Consider the following 20,886-nt stretch of genomic DNA (forward strand, 5'->3'; position numbering starts at 1 on the left):
TTCCTTAAAAAATGTTTTGTTAACCTTTGTGTTGGATCTTAATAAACCTTAAATAATTGGATGTAATAGTAATTTACGTTGGCATACAAAGTAATTTAAACAACTTACTGATTCTCGAGAGTTAAATTGCATTTCATCAAAATGTTAACATATGAGCTAGTTGAAACATAAAAAAATAGTACGAGTAATAAATTTTCAAGAACCTTTTCTTAATGATCCTACAATCCTACCTTCGGCCCCCTTTTTGGTAGTCCAATTTATGGCCCATTTGGCTTTGTCAACTTTAAAGAACATTAGCTTTTTAAACAAAGGTTAAATGCAAAAAAAAAAAAATAATAAAAAAAAAATTTAGTCGAATTCTTGTAATTAACAATGTCATCTAATTATTTTATTTTTTATTTTACTATTTAGAAACTATCTTCTATTTATTCACGTACTTAAAAATATCTTATAAACGCTTTACTTTTTGGAAACCATCTTCTATCATAGTCATATATGGTCAGACATAAATTACTATTTATGTTACTATATTTATGTAAATAAATAAGAGATGGTTCCTAAAAATAAAATTTTTCCTCGATATTGCTAGTTACTTAAATAAATAGGAGATGATTTCTAAAAAGTAAAAGACTCATAGAACATTGCTAATTACTTGAATTCGACCAAAATTAGTTTCTATTTTTTTGCATTTAACCCATAAACATATCAATTTAAGGAAATTTACTTAGCGTAAAGGAGAAACCTATACACTAATTAATGAGTAAGTTAAATCAACAACCTGAAATTAGTTATTGGGTAGATTAAAAAAATCTGTGTTTAGTTTATCATGATCCATAAACCATCACTTTTAAATAAGATGACCAATATATCTCCAATCATTTTATATGAAAATGATACAAACATGAGAAAAATATTGAATAAAAAATGAAAGGGATATATTAGTGAAAATGGAATGATTTATTAAAACATGTAAAGGAATCAAACAAACAGGAACGAGGTATTGTTCATGTGTATTTGTTTAGCTTAATGAACGGTTCATAGATGGATAAACGAATACAAAGTTGTGTTCATGTCCGTTCGTTAAGAAAATGGTTAGTTCATGTTTGTTCGCTTATGTTCATGAACAAATGTTCAGATAAACGAATGAACTCAACAAAACGAAAACAAACGAACAAACATATAATCATAAATACTAGAACTCAAATTCAATATTACAAGATATTCATTATCTATAACTTTTTATCGAACATTTATAATTTTGATTTTAGTGGTCAAAATTGATCTAAAATGTTTTACCGACAGATGTTCATGAACATTTTATCGAACGTTCGTCAATATATATAAACGAACAAACTTCTTCTAAATAGATCATGAACTATACGTGATGATTTATAGTTTATTTGTTCATATAGATATGAAAAATATGAGAAAAGATACATACTGATAAATATGAGAAAAAGATACATACAGATAAAAGGAAGAAATCATGGGGACGGTTTTTGTAATTTATTGATTCTCGAATAAACATTCTCGTCTCGAAAGAAAAAGAACTCAAAAAACTCTGTAACTTTACAGAGAAACGAAATCAATCGGAGAGAGAGCTCCAACTCTTTGGAGCACCAAATCCATCATTCCGTCTTCCTCCAATTTCACTAACACTGAAATCAAATATAAAATTAATCAAAAATACATTTTCAATAAATTCTCATGGCGGTGAGTAGTGTTCCATTTCTAATTTTATAATTCCAAATTATCTAAAATTCTAGTCACTTATAATTGTTGTATGTAATGTAACAGGATTCTTCTGGAATGACGTTAATGGATCTAATAAGTTCAGATCCTACGTCAGCACCACCGCCACCGAAACCACAGTCTTCTTCCACGTCAGCACAGCTTACAACGACGTCGCATCAACGGCCATCTAGTCCGTTTAGTAAAGCAGTAGCTGCTCCGGCGACTACTGATCGGAAATCTAAAAGATCTACTTTGATGCAGATCCAAAACGACGCCGTTTCTGCTGCTCGAGCCGCTGTTCGTATTCCTCATAAGCACCACAAGAAAAAGGTATATATCATTCTGTATGTATATACTACTATTAAAGATATTAGTTGATTAGTTAGATGAATTATAACTGTGCTTATGCAACCGTAACTAATAAGTGACCTAATTCTAGTTAGACTAAGCTTGATTATCTATTTTAAATAAGTGATTTTAGGGTGCCAAGGTAACCGGAAGCCGTAAGTAGGAATATGAGATATCGAGAAGTATGATATAGGTTGTAGTGTTCATAGGATATATGTAAATAGCTCGAAATTGTATTTAAATTTAGTCTTTTTTATGTATCTGACACTACTTTTGGTGATGTGTCTTCTGTATATGGTGCCATTGGCATTCATACAAGTTGCCACGTCGGTTAAATAACTACCGGATGTCCGGGTGCATATGTATTTGAATGTTGAATCACAATATATGCGTTTTTAAGTTGTATACATACAATAAATTTTGGAGTACGGCTGATTGGCCGAATGCTTTCTCAAATTTTCCTTTTCAAGTATGATTCGTACGCACATGATATATCAAATTTTGTTTCAGTTGAGCGGTGATCTCATTTGTGCCTTGTTCATTATTATTTAAACAAGGAAGACACATGGCAGTTGTGATATATATATATATATACATATTTATATTTCATTATGCTTTGAGTTTGAGTGATGTTGATTAAATTTGTGGTTCTTGATATATCGTTTGATCTTTTTGTTTGTGAGAGCCCCAATAAATTTGTTTATATTCTTATCTGTAGCCAGTTTCTTATGCACAACTTGCAAGGAGTATCCATGAGTTAGCGGCTTCATCTGATCAAGTATGAGTTTCTTGTCTATGAATGTTATATTAGTTATTCGTTCACCAGACTGTAAATTTATAGCCCTTGTATTGCATTTCTGTAGAAAAAGTCCCAAAGACAATTGGTGCAGCATGTGTTCCCTAAACTTGCCGTGTACAACTCCGTCGATCCGTCTCTTGCACCTTCTCTTCTTATGGTATGAATTTACTTGTATATGCTTGTCTTTTCTAAAACACGTACTTTTGGAAGATCGTTGATATACTGAGTATATTGAAAGTTAAAGTTGCAAGTTCATAAGAATCTCCTCCTAACTATAAGACCATTTTGCCATATTATGAACACATTTTACCATCTATAAACCACTATATATCTGCAAGCATGGGTATACTATGTGGTTGAACATCATTTGTAATTAAAAGCAGAATTTTTTCAAACCCTAAAAGTATGTTAATTTAGTACATTAGTATTAGTAGTTTATTCATTTACGTAAAGTTCCAGTGTTTGCTTTTTGTCGTGTAGTACTAAGGGTTATTTAAGTTGAATTTTTTATGTTGTGTTTTATCCTTTATGTTGTATTATTGTGTTCTTTTTTTTTTTGATCCATTCTGCAGCTTGGTCAGCAATGTGAGGATAGGACTATACTACGTTATGTCTATTATTATTTGGCAAGAATTTTGCCTGATACTGGAGCACAAGGTCTAACTCCGGGTGGCGGGATTCCTACACCAAATTGGGATGCTTTAGCTGACATTGATGCTGTTGGTGGGGTCACTCGAGCAGATGTCGTACCTCGAATACTAGATCGACTTTCTACAGAGGCCTTAAATTCTGAATTTGAATGTACGTGATTCCCTATTTTATTTTGCCATGTGCTCTTACTCTTATAAATTAATACATTGTATCTATTTTTTGGTTTATTTTTTGTGGTTATGATGCGGCGATTAAGAATATTATCTTGGGATTTTTTGCTATCAACAATGATGCTCCGAATCTGGGGGTTTGTAATCATGTCTAGTAATCAACTCTATGCATATCAGATCATCGTGACCACTATGTTAGAAGCTTGGATATTTCTCACGAGGCAGTATCTGTTATTTCTTTACAAGAAGATATAGTGTATTTGGAATCACAGAATTAGAGAATAATAGAAAAGTTGGTGATAATATACATTGCCATGACAAAGGATCATGAACTTTAGAAGCTGCTTTTAGACATAATTGGCCGGAGGTCCTTTTCTATTATTTAGATAGAACATGAGAGTAGCCTCTCTACCTTGGTAGAGGTAAGGCTGCCTACATCTCAACCTCCCCATGCACCGTTGTGGTATTGGGACCCAAAATCCGTGGAAGACGGCATTGGGTGTTTACTTACTTTCTTTGTTACTTTTAGAAAAGAAGCAATAGTTTGCGAGACTGCTTGGTAAAATGGGTCGATTATTCAGGGTAGCAACTAGCCAGTGATCGTAATGGGCCTTTTCTTTTATTACATCAACACAAACTGTCTCATGAAAAGGGATAGAATAATTCTACATATATGTAATTCAATTTGATAGGAGAACATCTTGTCTTTAACACTGAGTTGCTAATGGCCAAATTCGGAAGAAGTAAACGTGATTGTATTGTTAAGTGATGACCAATATTAGCATAGAGCCTTAGATACGGACATGCAAATGAGATAGTTGCTTAAAGTGAAGCAACAATGTTTTGCTTGACATATGTTTTTCGATTAAGTTGTGCCAGAAAATGGAATCTAGCAAGTCCAAATACTATTTTGATCTTTTAGGTTAGTTAGTGTTACTAAAATTGGTGGTCAGCATCAGCCTTTATGTTGTTTTGTTGCAGTGGAATTATCATTCTATGATGGCGGTATGGTGCTCTTGGTCCATATTGAGATCTTAATGTTGGGGTGGCAAGCTTCTTAGTCTCTCTAAAATACATATGAATATGTGTTTAATATATAAGTGTTTTACAACATGAATTGATCCTCTTGAATTGATTCTGTGAATGTTTTTTTCGTAGTCAGTTTATGCATTCTGTGAATTGATTCTATTACTTTACTTAATTGATAACTACTATACTGATTAGTGCCCCTATAGGTCTCAATCTCAAGTGTTAGCAACGTAGGACGGCTTAAGTTACATGGGTGTTTATTAATCTGTTTAATACTTGTCATCATCATTGACATTCATTTCAATGCCAACTTTACATGTTTGAGTTTTTTCTGTACCGGATATCTCTTATCTGTTTTCAAATGATGGTCACAAAAACACTTTTCACATGCTACCCACTTTCTTCTCATTGTATTTTATTTTCTGTTTATTTTCTTCATCCTTTTGAAGTTCATGCACGAAGGCTTCAAGCACTGAAGGCTCTTACATATGCTTCTGATACTCCTGAGATTTTGCGAAAATTGTACGAAATAGTATTTGGTATTCTTGATAAGGTTTGTTATGCGTTGTTCTTACTTATTTATTGGTTTTGCTTATACTTCTGTTATATTGACTAGAATAGATTATGACATATGTTATATTTCTTATCAGGTTGCTGATACCCCTGATAAACGTAAGAAAGGGATATTTGGGGCAAAAGGTGGCGATAAAGAGGTAATTTTGTATGGTTTAGCTCTCATTGTTATCACATAGAAGTACAAGAAGCCATCATTGAATTATGTCTATCTTGTATGGATTCCAGAGTCCAACCCAATTTTTTTTTACTAAACCAACAAACTAATCTACACACTATTGTGGATGAGAACCTAATAGTTGATTTACGGGAAATACAGTTGTGAGTTTTGAACTTATATTTGTTTTAAGGATCCAGGGTGCACGTTTTGAATTTGTATCTTGGGGTGGACCAAGCACACAATAAAACAATAACTATTTGTATCTCTGAGGTGTTTCTTTGCATTATTTAATGACATGAGAGGTTTTAAGGTTTTTATAAGCTACCCACCTCTGAGGTGTAAAACTTGTGTTCTTGATATTTCCCGCTTTACAATCAAAGGGCAGATATGGGCATATGGCCCTATCTGAAAACATAATGTTTACACCTACTTGCTGGTTTCATCTAATTTTTTAATCCTTACTAGCTTTTATTGATTGATCAGTCCATAATTCGGAGTAATCTTCAATATGCTTCCATGAGTGCATTAAGAAGACTCCCCTTGGATCCAGGAAATCCAATATTTCTTCATCGTGCGGTGCAGGGGTTAGTTGTTTTTTTTTTTGTTTTTCATTCTACTTTTTTAGAGAATTACTTGGTTTGTTAACACTTCTTGATTTAGTTACTAATTATTTAAGGTAATAAGTGGTTTGTACTTTGTTATATTAAGTTATTATGGTGCTCCTTTTTTCTCTAAGATAACCAAACTAAATAGACGAATTAGAGAACCCAAGATTGGAATATCATTGCTACTGAATTATAAAATAGAGCGAGACAGTAACTGATAGCACAGTTTTCTGATCACAAGAGCCCGTTTTACTGATCACTAATTACTAACAGATGATATGTTTTTTTTTGCCAACTAAATAAGTAAATATATAAATGGATTCAAGTTACAAAAATGCTCTTCTTTCTAATTACTGGATTCAAGTCACCTTGTTAATTACTTTTCATCCGACTTAAGCAGCTGAATGATGTTAAATGTCTTCGTGTTTTGATGAAAAACTCACTTATGGTTTCTTATTATTAAGGATTATGAAGCTCTACTTTATTAGGTTTTACGAACTAATTTGATTTTTAAGCATGGGTGGAAGTTAGTAGAGGCTAGAGAGGGTGTGGCCCTCCCAAAGTCTGATTGAAGCATATGTAAATGTGTATATAAGAGATGTTTTATATAATATTTATTCCAATAACTGCTCGTATATATTTCAATCCTTCCAAAATAAAAAAATATATATGTTGGCCCTCCGAATAAAATTTTTCACGTTCTGCCACTATTTCTAAGTAAAACTCATATTGACTGCAGAGTGTCATTTGCTGATCCAGTGGCTGTTAGACATTCTTTGGAGATTATCTCTGAGCTAGCGACAAGAGATCCTTATGCCGTGGCAATGGCTTTAGGTAATTTTTGTATATTTATAGTTTTAAACCTTGAGGTCTCATGATTTCAGTTTCACACGTTCTCTTATTTTGGCACATAATTTTTATTTAATCAAGTTACACATGGCCTTCTGTTGAGAATTCTAAGTGATGATGCTATTCATCTACATTCTTAATGTTTTTGTATGTTGCTAAGAAACATATTCTTTACATTATCTGCTTATATCTACATGACTACATCAATATGAAGTTGGTGATGTTTAAAAATACCTGTCCACATTTTGAGTTCTACATTTTTGCTTGCTAAGAGAGATTTTATATTGCCTCTTAAAAGAATAGGATTTTATTTTAAATGAAAGTAAGGCGATAAGATTAATTGGCCATTGAAAAATGTCTAGAAGTTATGATTTTATTTAATTTATTAGTTGTCTATAAACTACGACAGTACTGGTCATGTATTTGACCCAAATGCAGTCAAGTTTCCATTTAAGCTTAAACTGAAAGTGTCTCATGAATACTGCTCTCATCCTCATCTCTTGTGGGTGCTTCGACTTTTCATGAAGTTTCTAATTTTATTTTTTTTTTGCTCTTTTTATTATAGGGAAGCTTGCTCAGCCTGGTGGTATGTTGGAATTTTTGCTCTTCTGATAAGTGACACTGTTAATAGTTACCAGGTTAACCTAGTCCACTAAAGTTTGTAGATCTTATTTGAATCAGGAGCTCTGCAGGATGTTTTGCATTTACATGATGTGCTTGCTAGGGTTGCTCTGGCCAGATTGTGCCATGCAATATCTAGAGCTAAGTCACTGGATGGTAATTATTGCTGATATTGTCAAATTGTTTGATTTTCTTTGAAAGTAATTGCTCTCAAGGTCTGATTATAATTTTTGTTTTTACAGAAAGACCAGATGTTAAAAATCAGTTTACCTCTTTGCTATACCAGCTCCTCCTTGATCCCAGTGACAGAGTTTGTTTTGAGGCCATCCTCTGTGTACTGGGGAAATCTGACTCTGGTGACAGGTACTATGTCCATGCATTGTCTTTTATTTTGTTATATGCTGTTTTCGTTATTTACTGCCATGGTTTATTTGGAATAACATTCCTATGTCAGGGGTGTTCTTTCTCTAATTTGGTTCAAAACAACTCCAACCATATACTCTAAAAATTCTCAAAGAATTTAGACTATAATATTCTATATTTACACAATTTGTTTAATTCAATTAATTTGTGTTAGTATTCAATTCTTATGAAATAATATTTGATATTTTCAAAGATATATGTGTATTAGTGATTAGTGTTTGTGTGTGTGTATATATATCCAAGATGGATGCATCCAACAAAAATCGTGATTTTTTCGATTTTGATGAATCAATGTGTTGTTAAACACTTAAATAATGATAAGTAGTTATGCAATATGTCAGTTTTATAGACTTTTAATGTATCAAAATGATGTTTTTAAGGTGTTCTCACCGTTCTTAGTTTAAAACTGTTCTTATTTGATAATCCCCCCCTATATATATATATATATATATAAATTTCACCAAAATAAATAGTTTTAACACTTGTAGTAACAGTTATCAGTGACTATTAAAAATGAATTAAACATCATATTTGATAGCCTCATTATAAGTTCTCAATGAAATGCTATCATGAGACTTGTTAATGCTATATTGCTATCAGCGACTATTTTAGAAAAATTATGTCAATGTATGGCAAGTCAACTCTCTATGCGTGGAGGATGTCAGTCAATCCTCTAAATTTTTCTTATGCAGAGGACGTGTGTACTTTGGATATCATTTATTGCCATAAATTCTAAATGTAGAGTTCTAGAGCAAAGGTTGAAGATTGTTTTAGGGTAGGGGGTTGGCTATGCCTTTGGCTGATGTGCAGAAACTAGTTATGTGACTTAAGAATTATTGCTAATATAGTCAACTGCAGGACCGAAGAACGAGCTTTTGGCTGGTATCGACTAACGAGAGAAGTTCTTAAGGCCCCTGAAGCACCATCTGTGAAGGACAAAGATAAATCTTCAAAGGCGAGACGTCCGCAGCTGCTTATAAAACTTGTGATGAGAAGGTCGTTGTGCTTATTTAATATGATTATACATGTTTCAGATTATTAGAACTTGGAGGTGCCAAAATGGGCGGATTGGGCGACCTGGGTTAGGGAATAAGGGTCAAAACAAGTAGCTTCTTGATTCCCGTTGAAACAGGCGATGTTGGGTTGGGCTGACTGAAACCACTTTTTGTCTAAAGTCTACACTATTCTAACTTATATGCATTGGTTGTTTGTTTTACTTGTAGAACTTCATCATTTTTCTGTCAATTTGTTACAGACTGGAGAGTTCTTTTCGTAGTTTCTCTCGGCCTGTACTTCATGCTGCAGCTAGGGTAGTGCAGGAAATGGGGAAAAGTCGTGCTGCTGCGTTTTCTTTGGGTGTACATGAAATTGAGGAAGGAGGTGATGTTAATACGTTTGCTGAAAGTAATGAGCTGGAGGACGGGAAATCTCAGTTTGAAGGTAATTGGATCGTTTTCCGCGTAGACGTCTTTATCAAATAGTTATATTTACCAACACAAAATATTATGCATCACTGTAACACCTTTTTTTAGACTAGTCAATATCCAGTATTTGTGTTATGCGTGCCATAGTTTTTGTAAGTCGAACTGGTAAATGATTTAAATTAGCTATATAGAAAACCAGTCGGATGTGACTTCATATGCTTACAACTTTATAGTTCTGATAAAAAGGATAAGATGTTTAATTTTTTATACCAATATTGGCTTTAAGATTTATAAAAAGTTGGTCGAAAAAGTTGTGACTTTCATTTTCGCATGTGTACTTAAATATTACCTGTTTTGGTCAGTTACCCTACCTACCCTATCAACACATTGCCACCTAGTTCGACAAACACAAGAACACTAGGTACCCTTCAAGACTGTAGTCTTTTACAATGTTGATATCTCAAATCCTTATAATATGTATCCAATCATTTCTACTATAAATTAAAAACTTTGAACGTCTCTGGAGGGAATTTTTTTGGAAGTGACATTTGGCGTCTTGGTCATTCTTTGTATACTTGGTGAGTTGGTGATGCAAATGTGAAATGTTACAATTGCCTTTAGGATCTGTTAATGTGTCGTTTGAAAGAATCTGGCTGAAAATAGTCTTTGTAGTGTAAAGGAAGTCTTTCCATACTGAATGTAATACTTTAGTAGTTTAGTTTGTTATCCAACTGATTTTATTCATGTTAGGTGGCATTGCTGTACACTTGCTTTTACATTTATTGTCTTCCTTTGCTCTCCCTTCTGGTATTTGACATCTCCCTTCCATGTTAAATGGAGCAGGCAACAAAGATACGGTTGCAAGTCTACTGGCTTCATTAATGGAGGTAGTACGTACAACTGTGGCATGTGAATGTGTTTATGTCCGTGCAATGGTGATTAAAGCACTTATATGGATGCAAAGCCCGCAAGAAACTTTTGCTGAACTAGAATCAATGATTGCATCAGAGCTTTCTGATCCTGCTTGGTCGGCTGCTTTATTGAATGATATTTTGCTCACTTTGCATGCACGGTTTAAGGTACTGTTATGCTAATTACAAATATAACTACTTTTTGATATCAGAATCTAGCTATATGTTTGGGTATTAAATGTTCTGATCTGATCTCTTGTTGGCTTTCCTTCTTCATTCAGTTTCTTTTATACCATAGAATCCTTATTGGTCTTAGTTGACTTTGATAGAGGCATTATATTTAGATTCTATGGTAGTAGTTACTGTAAAATGCACCTTGGGCTTGTTTTAGGCATTTTTTTGTGCCACCTTGTATTTGTGATTAGGGAATCCATTTTTGAAATATGACACAGTAAACTCTCTCTCTCTCTCTCTCTCTCTCTCTCTCTCTCTCTCCATATATTAGGGTGTTTTAGTCATTTGTCATCCATGTGTGCATATGATTGGTTCTGAACCTAAACGTTGCACTTGAAACCATGTAGGGACTGAAAGGGTAGAGTTCAAAGTATACGGATTGTTTCTAGGAATATTTAAAAGCAATGGGATGGAAATATAATTTACTCTTGTTATAATCTAGTAGTATTTATGTATATCATCACCCCCGTGAATATTCAGTAGATCTCTTCTAGTAAAGCATATTCTAAGCCCACAACATGAATTTGTTCTACAAGCTGTTACCTTATGGCTATTTCTATCATGAATTGAATTTATCGTATTTTTCTTATTTTTTTTTTATTTTTTATTTTTTTAATAAATATTTTAATACTTTCTTACAGGCAACTCCAGATATGGCAGTGACACTACTAGAAATAGCAAGAGTATTTGCTACTAAAGTACCTGGAAAAATTGATGCTGATGTGCTGCAATTGCTGTGGAAGGTTGGTTTTTCTATAATTTTCCATTGATAATGCATTAATGCTTAACCTTTTTCCGCATGTAATATGACTCCATATAAAGCCTAATCTCCAAGTTTTAGCATTTGCAATGCATGAGGTAACATTCAACATGTTAATGCATTATTTCGACATTGAAGTCGACAAATGCATACTTGAGACTCCTCATGCCACTTGTTTGAAGTTTTTTTAAATTACCTTTGTATAACAATTTTTGCTGTCTCATGTTTACACTCTACATCAGAGGTTCGTTTAAATGTATAAGATATACATTATTTCTGGATAATGTACATAATAGAATATAAAATCAATTTGGTATTGTGTTACTCGAATATAATTACTTTCAGACTTTTTATCTTGATGTCTGGTGACTGTTTTCCCTTTCAGACATGCTTGGTTGGGGCTGGTCCAGAAGGAAAACATACAGCTCTTGAAGCAGTCACGATAGTTCTTGATCTGCCACCTCCGCAACCTGGTTCCATGTCTGGGCTTACATCAATTGATAGAGTATTTGCAACTGATCCAAAGTCGGCTCTGGCTTTACAGAGACTCGTTCAAGCAGCGGTAATGATCATTATATTCTGTCAAATGCATATTCTTTGAGTTAATTACACATGATTAACTGATGATTATCTTGTAATGTGCTATTAAATACTTACAGGTGTGGTTCCTTGGTGAAAATGCAAATTATGCTGCATCTGAGTATGCTTGGGAATCAGCAACTCCTCCTGGTACTGCACTCATGATGTTAGATGCAGATAAAATGGTTGCAGCTGCTAGTTCTCGTAATCCAACTTTGGCGAATGCTCTCACTCGGCTGCAGCGATGTGCTTTCATTGGCAGCTGGGAGGTACAACCTTTAAAGAATTCCTGATACTCAATGATTGTCATGCCTCACTTGTTTATTCCTTAGGCACATCTATTCTTTTGACTATCCTTTTTAGTAGGTCAAATCAATATGTGTAAATGACTCTTCTTCTCACTCTCTCAGGTCTTGGATGTATATAATACACACATATTATAGAGACTATATACTACATTAAATTTAATTTTCTTTAAGAAATGACTTTGCTATGCACGAACATACACATACACCCACACTGACTTTGGTTTATATGTTATTGATGGTTGACCTGACATTTTAATAGAGTTGAGATGGATCTTAGATGCAAAAACATGAGATCTTTTACATCTATGGTCAAACTTTAGGAGTCTTCAATATGTATATTCGTTTAGTAAGATTCTTTTACTTAAGTATATATGTGTGTATATATATATATATATTGAAGACTTATAGATTTTTGGATCCATCTGTCGCCTCATTATATCATACTGTGATTCATTCGTTAATAACCCTATCTAGGTTTTGACCAAAGGTTTTCTTTAGAAATCTGATCTTTTACAAGATGTGTCGATCTAGCGGCAGTGTTTGTTAAGGTGGTTTGTCTTCTATCGAAACATGAATTAACACAATATGTTACATCACATTTGAGTAATTTACCGAGTTACCCGTGGGGTATCCTTTCTGATGCAATCCTGTGATGGAAATTTTCATTTCAGGTTCGTATAATTGCTGCCCAGGCTCTTACTACTATGGCAATCAGATCTGGCGAGCCTTACAGGATACAAATCTATGAGTTTTTACATGCTCTAGCTCAAGGGGGTGTGCAGTCTCAATTTTCAGATATGCATATTAGTAATGGAGAAGATCAAGGAGCTAGTGGTACTGGTCTTGGATCTTTGCTTAGTCCAATGCTAAAGGTCCTGGATGATATGTACAGTGCACAAGATGATCTTATAAAGTGCGTACAGCCGTACACATCATTAGTAGTTCGGTTTCTGCTAGTTGTTTTAAAAGTATACATAAATAATATGAATATATGTGTACTTTGGATTGCAGGGAAATGCGTAACCATGATAATGCCCAAAAGGAGTGGACTGATGACGAACTAAAGAAGCTCTATGAGACGCATGAAAGGCTCCTAGATCTTGTTTCACTATTCTGCTATGTTCCAAGATCAAAGTATCTACCTCTAGGGCCAACAAGGTAATCATTGGAAATTACACAAAAACCGTCTTGTTATAAGCTTGGATCAAATTAGTGACCTCACTTATTTTACAACCAAATCTTATAAGCTTTACTTGGTAGCTGGTTTTATCTTATCAACCTACATTGGGTCTTTCATTTGATCAAAATAATAGTTTCACAAACAGTTCTGTTAGTAAGTGAATGAATAATTACTCGAGGAAGAATTTTATGTATAAACTCCTTAGAAAATATCATATGTATCTTTGTAAATTTTAAAATATCATATATATCCTAACAGACAATTAGTTTAATATCAAATAGTTAATAACCTAAAACTTGTATATAATTATCAAATAAATAGTTAGTCTTGTAGAATACAACGTGGCAAAACCTATTGGTTTTTGGTAAACTGGTATTGACTTTTCGTGTTGGTGTGATGAAATATGATACGTATCAAGAAATGATGTAGAGAAAATATCACAGAAAAAATTATGATTGGATTATAGAACCATTGATAATTACTCATGAGACTCTACAATCACAATTTCATGTATGTAGCTTTTTCCTAAGGACTTATGATTAGATTATAGAACAATTGATAATTACACATGAGTTTCTATAATCATAATTTCAGCAAGTAGCAGAAACAAATGGTTATTTGCATGTTGCCGACTTTAGATACAAGATGCATGTGAATTAATATGAACATTTGGTTTGGAAAATTCTTTTCATGGATATGTGTTGGGTACTCAACACAATGAGGGAGGGAACATAATTTTCTTTTCATTACTTTAAAGTTTTAATATTTTAAATCAATTAAAACGGATTTAATTATTTCTTTTTATATATATATATATATATATATAGGGAAAAGTGAATATAAGGTTGTCCGTTATCAAAGCTAAGGTGTGGAACCCCTCACATAATTTTTTAATATTTGTTGAATTTTAAATAAATCACATGGCCTCCATGAATTTTATGGATTAAAAAAGAAATATTTAAGTGTTCCACACCTAAGCTTAGGTACTTAACAGCCTTATATTCCCATCCCCCATATATATATATATATGATATTTTAATGTTTACTGTGGACATATGTGATATTTTAAATTTTATAAGGATATATATGTTATTTCATGGTTTAAGGAGAATACACATGAAATTTTTGCGTTACCTAATATATATCGCAGGCTATTATGAAAAGTTAATATCATTATTTATTTTTTATGTTTTGATAACAAACAAATTTCTCAGTTTTCCTTATTGGTAATTTACATCTTTTTGTTTCCAATGTACAACAGTGCAAAGCTTATTGATATCTATCGAAATCGGCACAATATTACTGCATCGAGTGGCATGAGAGATGTTGCTGTTGCTACAGGAATATCTGAACTCATATATGAGGCCACTAAACCAGCACCTGTGGAGTCTGACAATCTTGACGATGATCTCGTAAATGCCTGGGCTACAGGTCTAGCCGATGACGGTTTGTGGAATAATGCTCCTGCAATGAATAGGGTGAGAATTTATCTAGTCTAGGGCTAACGTCTCAACTTTCTTGTCTTCAACTTTTCTGCTTATCATTTAACTTGCTATATCTGATTACATAACTTTACTTTTTTAGGTTAATGAGTTTCTTGCTGGGGCTGGTACTGATGCACCTGATGTTGACGATGAGAACATTATTTCTAGACCTTCAATGAGTTATGATGACATGTGGGCTAAAACTCTTTTAGAGACCGCAGAAGTTGATGTAAGGGTGGCTCCTTAGTTTATGGTTTAGTGCATTCATAATTTTAAAAATTTATTTATCTATTTTTTCTTTTAGAACGGCAAAAGATATATTTGTTCATTATGATTATAGGCGGCAATAATAGCCCATACACATATTATTGGGTGGTTTTGGCCTTTTGGGTGACTTCTCACGAAGTTTGGGTAGGTTTGGATGGCTGCAAATATATGAACGGGTCAAAATGGGTGGATGTGAAAAGTAATTGAGTTGCAATTGGGTTTATCTGGGCCGAGATCTAGATACACATGGGTACAATTGGGTGGGAGATGTTATACATGATCATCGTTTACAGTGAAAGAGGAGTTTTGACTTTTCCCATTTTATATAACTATTTAGTTGCAATTTAAACTTTAACTAGCTGATAGCGATCTGAATCAATTAGGAAATTTACATTTTATATTTTCAAATTCCCAAATATATTAACTTATTTTACATCTATCAATAATAAAATTAAAGAATTGTAGCATAATCTTCGAGCCGTTGTGATTTTTAAAAGGTACGTAGTTTTTTAGATTAAATTTTTGTCTTACTGTGTAATTATGTAATTCTATTATGTGAGTAAAATTTTTTTTATGTCTAAATTAACAAATACACAATTTAAATGATTAAATTCACATCCATTTAAAAACTTCATTTAATTTTAAGATACATTGTTATTTCATGAAAATATTAACATTGCTTTTAATAAATAATAACGATGATTAAATAAACATATAATTAAGCTCATTTTGAAATGACCCGTTTCGACCCGGACCCGTTTTAACCCGAACCACTTCAGCCCGTTTTTAAACTACCCGTTTTGACCCGTCATCCGACCCGATCCAACGCGTACATTTTGCCACCTCTAATTATGATTTAAGATATATTTGTTATTTGCAGGATGATGATGGGAGGTCTTCTGGATCTTCTTCTCCAGATTCGGTGGGGTCAGTGGAGACATCAATTTCATCCCACTTTGGAGGAATGAATTATCCTTCATTGTTCAGCTCAAAACCTTCGACTTATGGGTCTTCACAACCTACGGTGCGTATATGATGCAAGTTAAAATTCTTCCTGTATTTTTTGAACTTGGTTTAGATTGTATGAGTGCTGTTAATGCTCTTATAATTCAACTCAAATGCAACTCATATTATTGATTTTATTGATGGCCTAGATGGCCTGTTACATGTAACTGGTCGAACCTTTTTTTTGGGTTGACAAGACATTTTTTGTCAGACTTTTCTTGAAAATTTTTGATGCAAGTAGTTCATTAAAAAACGATCACAAGAAATTTGTTTTTTTTCCTGTAATAATCTTAAGTTACCAATAAAAGGATTTATGAGGTTGTATGCATTATAAACACTTGGGTGGTGGGTGGGTGGTAACTGTTCAAACATTGATTTTACGCGCCAGGTTGGGCTTACCTGAGACAACTTTTTCCAAAAGTTTTTATAATTTTTTAATGAATAATTAATTCGTCAAATACAATCACAATTATTTGTTATTTCCTTTAATTATCTAAATGTTTCAATAGAAGGATCTATAAGGTTGTATGCATTAAAAACACTTTGGATGGCTTAAGATTTAAACCGCTCTACCTACGCTCATCTTTTAATCTGACCCAAACTTGACAACTTATATGTTAATGGGTTGAAAATGCTACCTCTAATTGTTAGATATAAAGCATAATCAATGAGTTAGAACCCATAGCCAGTTTGTTGATGAAATCTTCTGATTTTGCATGCAATTTCAGGAGAAGTCAAGTACAAGCAGACACAAGAAGCCCTCAGGTGGTTCCTCTTCCTATGAGGGTTATGGTTCTCCGGTTAGTCTTTTGAACCTGTATTACTTAACTTTAAATTTCGCCTTGTCAAAGTTATTAACTATATCAGCATTTTATAGATTACTGAAGAACCGCCTCCATACTCATCACCAGTTCACCAAAGGTTCGAGTCGTTTGAGAACCCGTTGACTGGGCAGGGGTCAAGCAGCTTTGACTCACACGAAGAGGAACGATCCTCTTCAGGGAATGGACAATCTGGATCAGCCCTTTATGACTTCACTGCCGGTGGTGATGATGAGGTACATCGACTTTTAATCCACTCTATTTTTATATATAGTTTGAAACTTGTATTTTAACTTTAGTTGTATAATTACAGTTGAATTTAACTGCTGGAGAAGAGGTTGAAATTGAGTACGAAGTTGATGGATGGTTCTATGTAAGTACACAATGTAGTTCAATACATACATACATAGTATTAAATATGTTAGCGAACACCTCTAATGGTGTGTTGAATCCTGGAGGGAATAAAATATTGTCTACACATGAGGGGTTATTTTATGGTTGTCTAGTTAATGGTTACTTAATGCTAGAGATGGCAAGTTCAACCCTTGTATTATTAACGGGTCGATTAGGGTTATTATATTATTTGTTTAATAGGTCAAATGGTTCAAGTACAATAAATAATCCACTCAACCCGTTGTGGCACATACGAAAAGTACCCTCTTTTGGGCTATCACTAACCTGTCCATTTTGCACATTTTGCAACCTCTATTATATTTGTGGCATACTTTTATGATGATGTATTATGTGTTAGTTATTTGACATTGGGACATTTTAACCCTACTGCAGGTGAAGAAGAAACGCCCTGGACGGGATGGTAAGATGGCTGGTTTGGTCCCTGTTCTGTATGTTAGCCAGTCTTGAAAAGGTACAAAAGTGGCTGCACATAGTTGTCAACTTATTGGTGTTTTCCGGGAGTACAACTTTGTGAGTTATAGTTGGGCTGCTTAACATCTATAAAACATGGAGTACGGTTTTAGGATGCATTTATGTGATAGGCATGATGTTGTGCATTATGTGTAGAATTCAACAGTATATTTGTTGTGCGATTCTTTTCTTACATGTACATTTGAAGGTTGAAGGACAAAGGCAGTTCTGCCAGCTGAGATAGAGAATGATATTTCAGGAGAAGATATAATTTTGACCCATTTTTTTTTATATATATACATCCAAGTGTTTTAAAGATTCAGTTTCATATAGATATTATGCTCAATAAGCCGCCTTGGATTGATTAAGTTAAATGAAATATAGTTTATATCAGGCAAGAACATTACCGAAGGTAGTTCCTAAAGGCTTAATTAGCTATGCTGGTTACGTTGTTACACCATGGAAACAATGATATTTATCCATCACGATGATGTTTATTATTTTGTTTTATACTTAATTTGTAGAGTCATAAATGTAAATCAATAAAAAAATATTTACTTCTGTTCTAAAAAAAAAAAAAACAGAAAAATATTTACGCGTTTCTTACAAGTGCATAAAGGAAAAAAGTTTCATAAAGAGAAGCGTATAGAAATGCTACTTTGTTAAAGTGAAAAACTAAGTAAGTTGAAGGGTGGTGTCGGGTCAAATTTTTAGAAATGGACATAATTTGGTGTGTTTGTCAAAATGGTTTTTGCTAAATTTGTTTTATCCGGATTCGTTGTTTTTGGTCCAACTCGGTAATAGGAAAACCGGACTCCAAATTTCAAATTTGAGTCCGGTAATTCGAAACCCGAACTCGAAGAACGTGTGGGAAGAAGACATAAGTTGCAGACATGCAGTTTGACTGGTACAGTTGATAGGAACATGAGGTTGAATCCGGGTTTTGAAAAACCGGACTCACGAAACCCTAACACGTGTTAGTATGACCTGAAACCCTAACTAATGTAACCCTATTATATATTAGATGTGTGTATACCCTTTCAGAAACATACTTTCATGCATTCAAGCATTAAAAAATATCAGTACTCATTATACTCAACCAGGACTTGGATAAATCAATATAGTGGTGTACTTGCTCCCCTCCGAGACGTTCATCACTGGGCAGAGGTCGATTGGAAGATCCAAGGAGACCGGGCAAAACTGGTCACACATAGGGTAGGAGAAGCACCAGGCGGTACCATAACAAGATGGATGAGAGTACAAGCAAGTCTTCAACCTCAAGACAACAAGCAAGATGTGACATTTGCAACTGATTGGGTCATAATAGGAAAACATGCACTCAACAATAGGGGTGTTCACGGTTTGGTTTTTACCCGGTTAAACTGTAAACCGAATCGTTTAAAAAACCGAAAAAAACCAAACCGTTTTTGAATTTGGTTTGTAACCGAAGCCGAATTATATATTCGAATTTTGGTCTGGTTATGGGTAAAGGATAATGAATTTGGTTAAACCGAAAAAAACGAATAACTTATATTACTATTATGTATTATTAAAAATAATTAATTCGTATCTTTTTTTTATGGACAATTATTAATGTATTTTTTATTTTATATGTCTATTTGTTTATCATATTAACTTTTTTATGAAATTAGATAAATTCAATTTTGATGAATAATTTTTAATAATGATGACAAACAAGAGTTTAGTTGTTTCACTTATGTTATTTGTTTATCCATATGGTTTAAATTTACTACTTTGGTGCAAATTGAAATTATGAACCTATTTTGGTTAATCACAACTTAGACAAAAAGAAATGGTAAATTTGTGTTTTTCATATTTGGTTTAACCAAAACTGAACTGAATTCTAATTTGGTTTTCGGTTTGGTTTTTCTATTTCGAATTAGGTTTTTGTTTGGTTTTGGTTTTGGTTTTGAAAAATAAAAATAAAAAAACCCAAAAACCCGAACCAAATAGACCAAATAACCGAAAACCGAACCGATGAACACCCCTACTCAACAATATCAATAATCTTGTTGTTTTTATATGTTTCCCTTTATTTATTTTTTTTTTCTGTTTTAAATTGCATTTAAATGTGTTTTCTTGTAATGTGACACCTTTTAATTTCAATTTGCTGTTTTTTTTATTAGATGTCCTTTTCACATTATAATAAAAAATAAATAAAACCAACATTAAAAACTAAAAAAATCAGATACTTTATTTAAAACTTAATCAATTTACATAAATCCTAATAATTAAAATTACAATAGTTATTTTAGCCTCTATAAAGCGAACCAAATCGAGAATCAGAAGACGACACGTCTCTGTCATCATGATTACGATGAATGTATTCATAATGTTCATAATCAGGTTTTGCAGTTTGGGGGTCTTCACCGTACTCCTCTTCCGGACCAGTCACCTAACCTTCAGGCGGACTACCAATGTTATGACGTGGACGCGGCACCAGATCATCATTTAGCCAAAAATCCCCGCTGTCAATGGTATGCGTTATTGACGTATCGGCATGAGTAAAATGGAGAATGGTTAGTTCCAACCGCCCAACCCTCTGCTGCAGGTATGCCAGGTAGCCGGTGTCCTGGACGTTAGGGTGGACCACTGTTAAACGTTCTGCAATCTCGGCTTCGACAACCGTCTTTCTCGTACTTAACCGTTGAATTAAAGCTACCACATCCGTTTTATCCCTGTTATCCAAACGCATGTGTTCCCGAAGGATGTTTTTCATTCCAAAGTTAGTCAGGTTTGAGAATGCACCACCACCATTCGATGATTGGCCGACCTTTTTTTTTTTTTTTTTATAGATATATGTATTTATTTTGAGGGAGATATATGAGAAGGTAATGCTATGTAACTGATATATGCGGTTTGTATTCTGCATATACATAAAACTGAGTCCGGTATTAAAAAACTCAGTCTCGAATTCCCCGCCACATCGTACTGTTCTTCCTGCAAGTGTGTCACGTGATGCTGCAACTTCTTTGTCTTCTTCCTGCAAAGAAGCTCGGGTCCGGTTTTCGGATTACCAGAGTCCGTTTTTAATTACCAGATTGGACCAATAATAATGAGTCTGGT

The 20,886-nt window shown here is 33.6% G+C and overlaps 1 protein-coding gene across 1 annotated transcript; it reads left to right on the top strand.

The window, feature by feature from the left end:
• Positions 1–1,527: 1,527 nt before the first annotated feature.
• LOC122600319 lies at positions 1,528–18,115 on the top strand. The gene is made up of 27 exons (XM_043773029.1): positions 1,528–1,713; positions 1,798–2,064; positions 2,801–2,860; positions 2,946–3,038; positions 3,454–3,682; positions 5,181–5,284; positions 5,382–5,444; positions 5,948–6,048; positions 6,809–6,903; positions 7,484–7,504; positions 7,600–7,695; positions 7,782–7,902; positions 8,821–8,958; positions 9,218–9,402; positions 10,230–10,465; positions 11,173–11,274; positions 11,677–11,853; positions 11,951–12,139; positions 12,850–13,091; positions 13,190–13,336; positions 14,620–14,836; positions 14,943–15,071; positions 15,990–16,133; positions 16,843–16,914; positions 16,992–17,171; positions 17,249–17,308; positions 17,722–18,115. Exons 1-27 carry the CDS (start codon positions 1,708–1,710, stop codon positions 17,794–17,796), a joined length of 3,549 nt encoding a protein of 1,182 aa, XP_043628964.1. The 5' UTR covers positions 1,528–1,707; the 3' UTR covers positions 17,797–18,115.
• The last annotated feature ends 2,771 nt before the right edge of the window (positions 18,116–20,886 follow it).

Source organism: Erigeron canadensis, chromosome 1 (genome assembly GCF_010389155.1).
Source record: "Erigeron canadensis isolate Cc75 chromosome 1, C_canadensis_v1, whole genome shotgun sequence".
NCBI lineage: Eukaryota > Viridiplantae > Streptophyta > Magnoliopsida > Asterales > Asteraceae > Erigeron > Erigeron canadensis.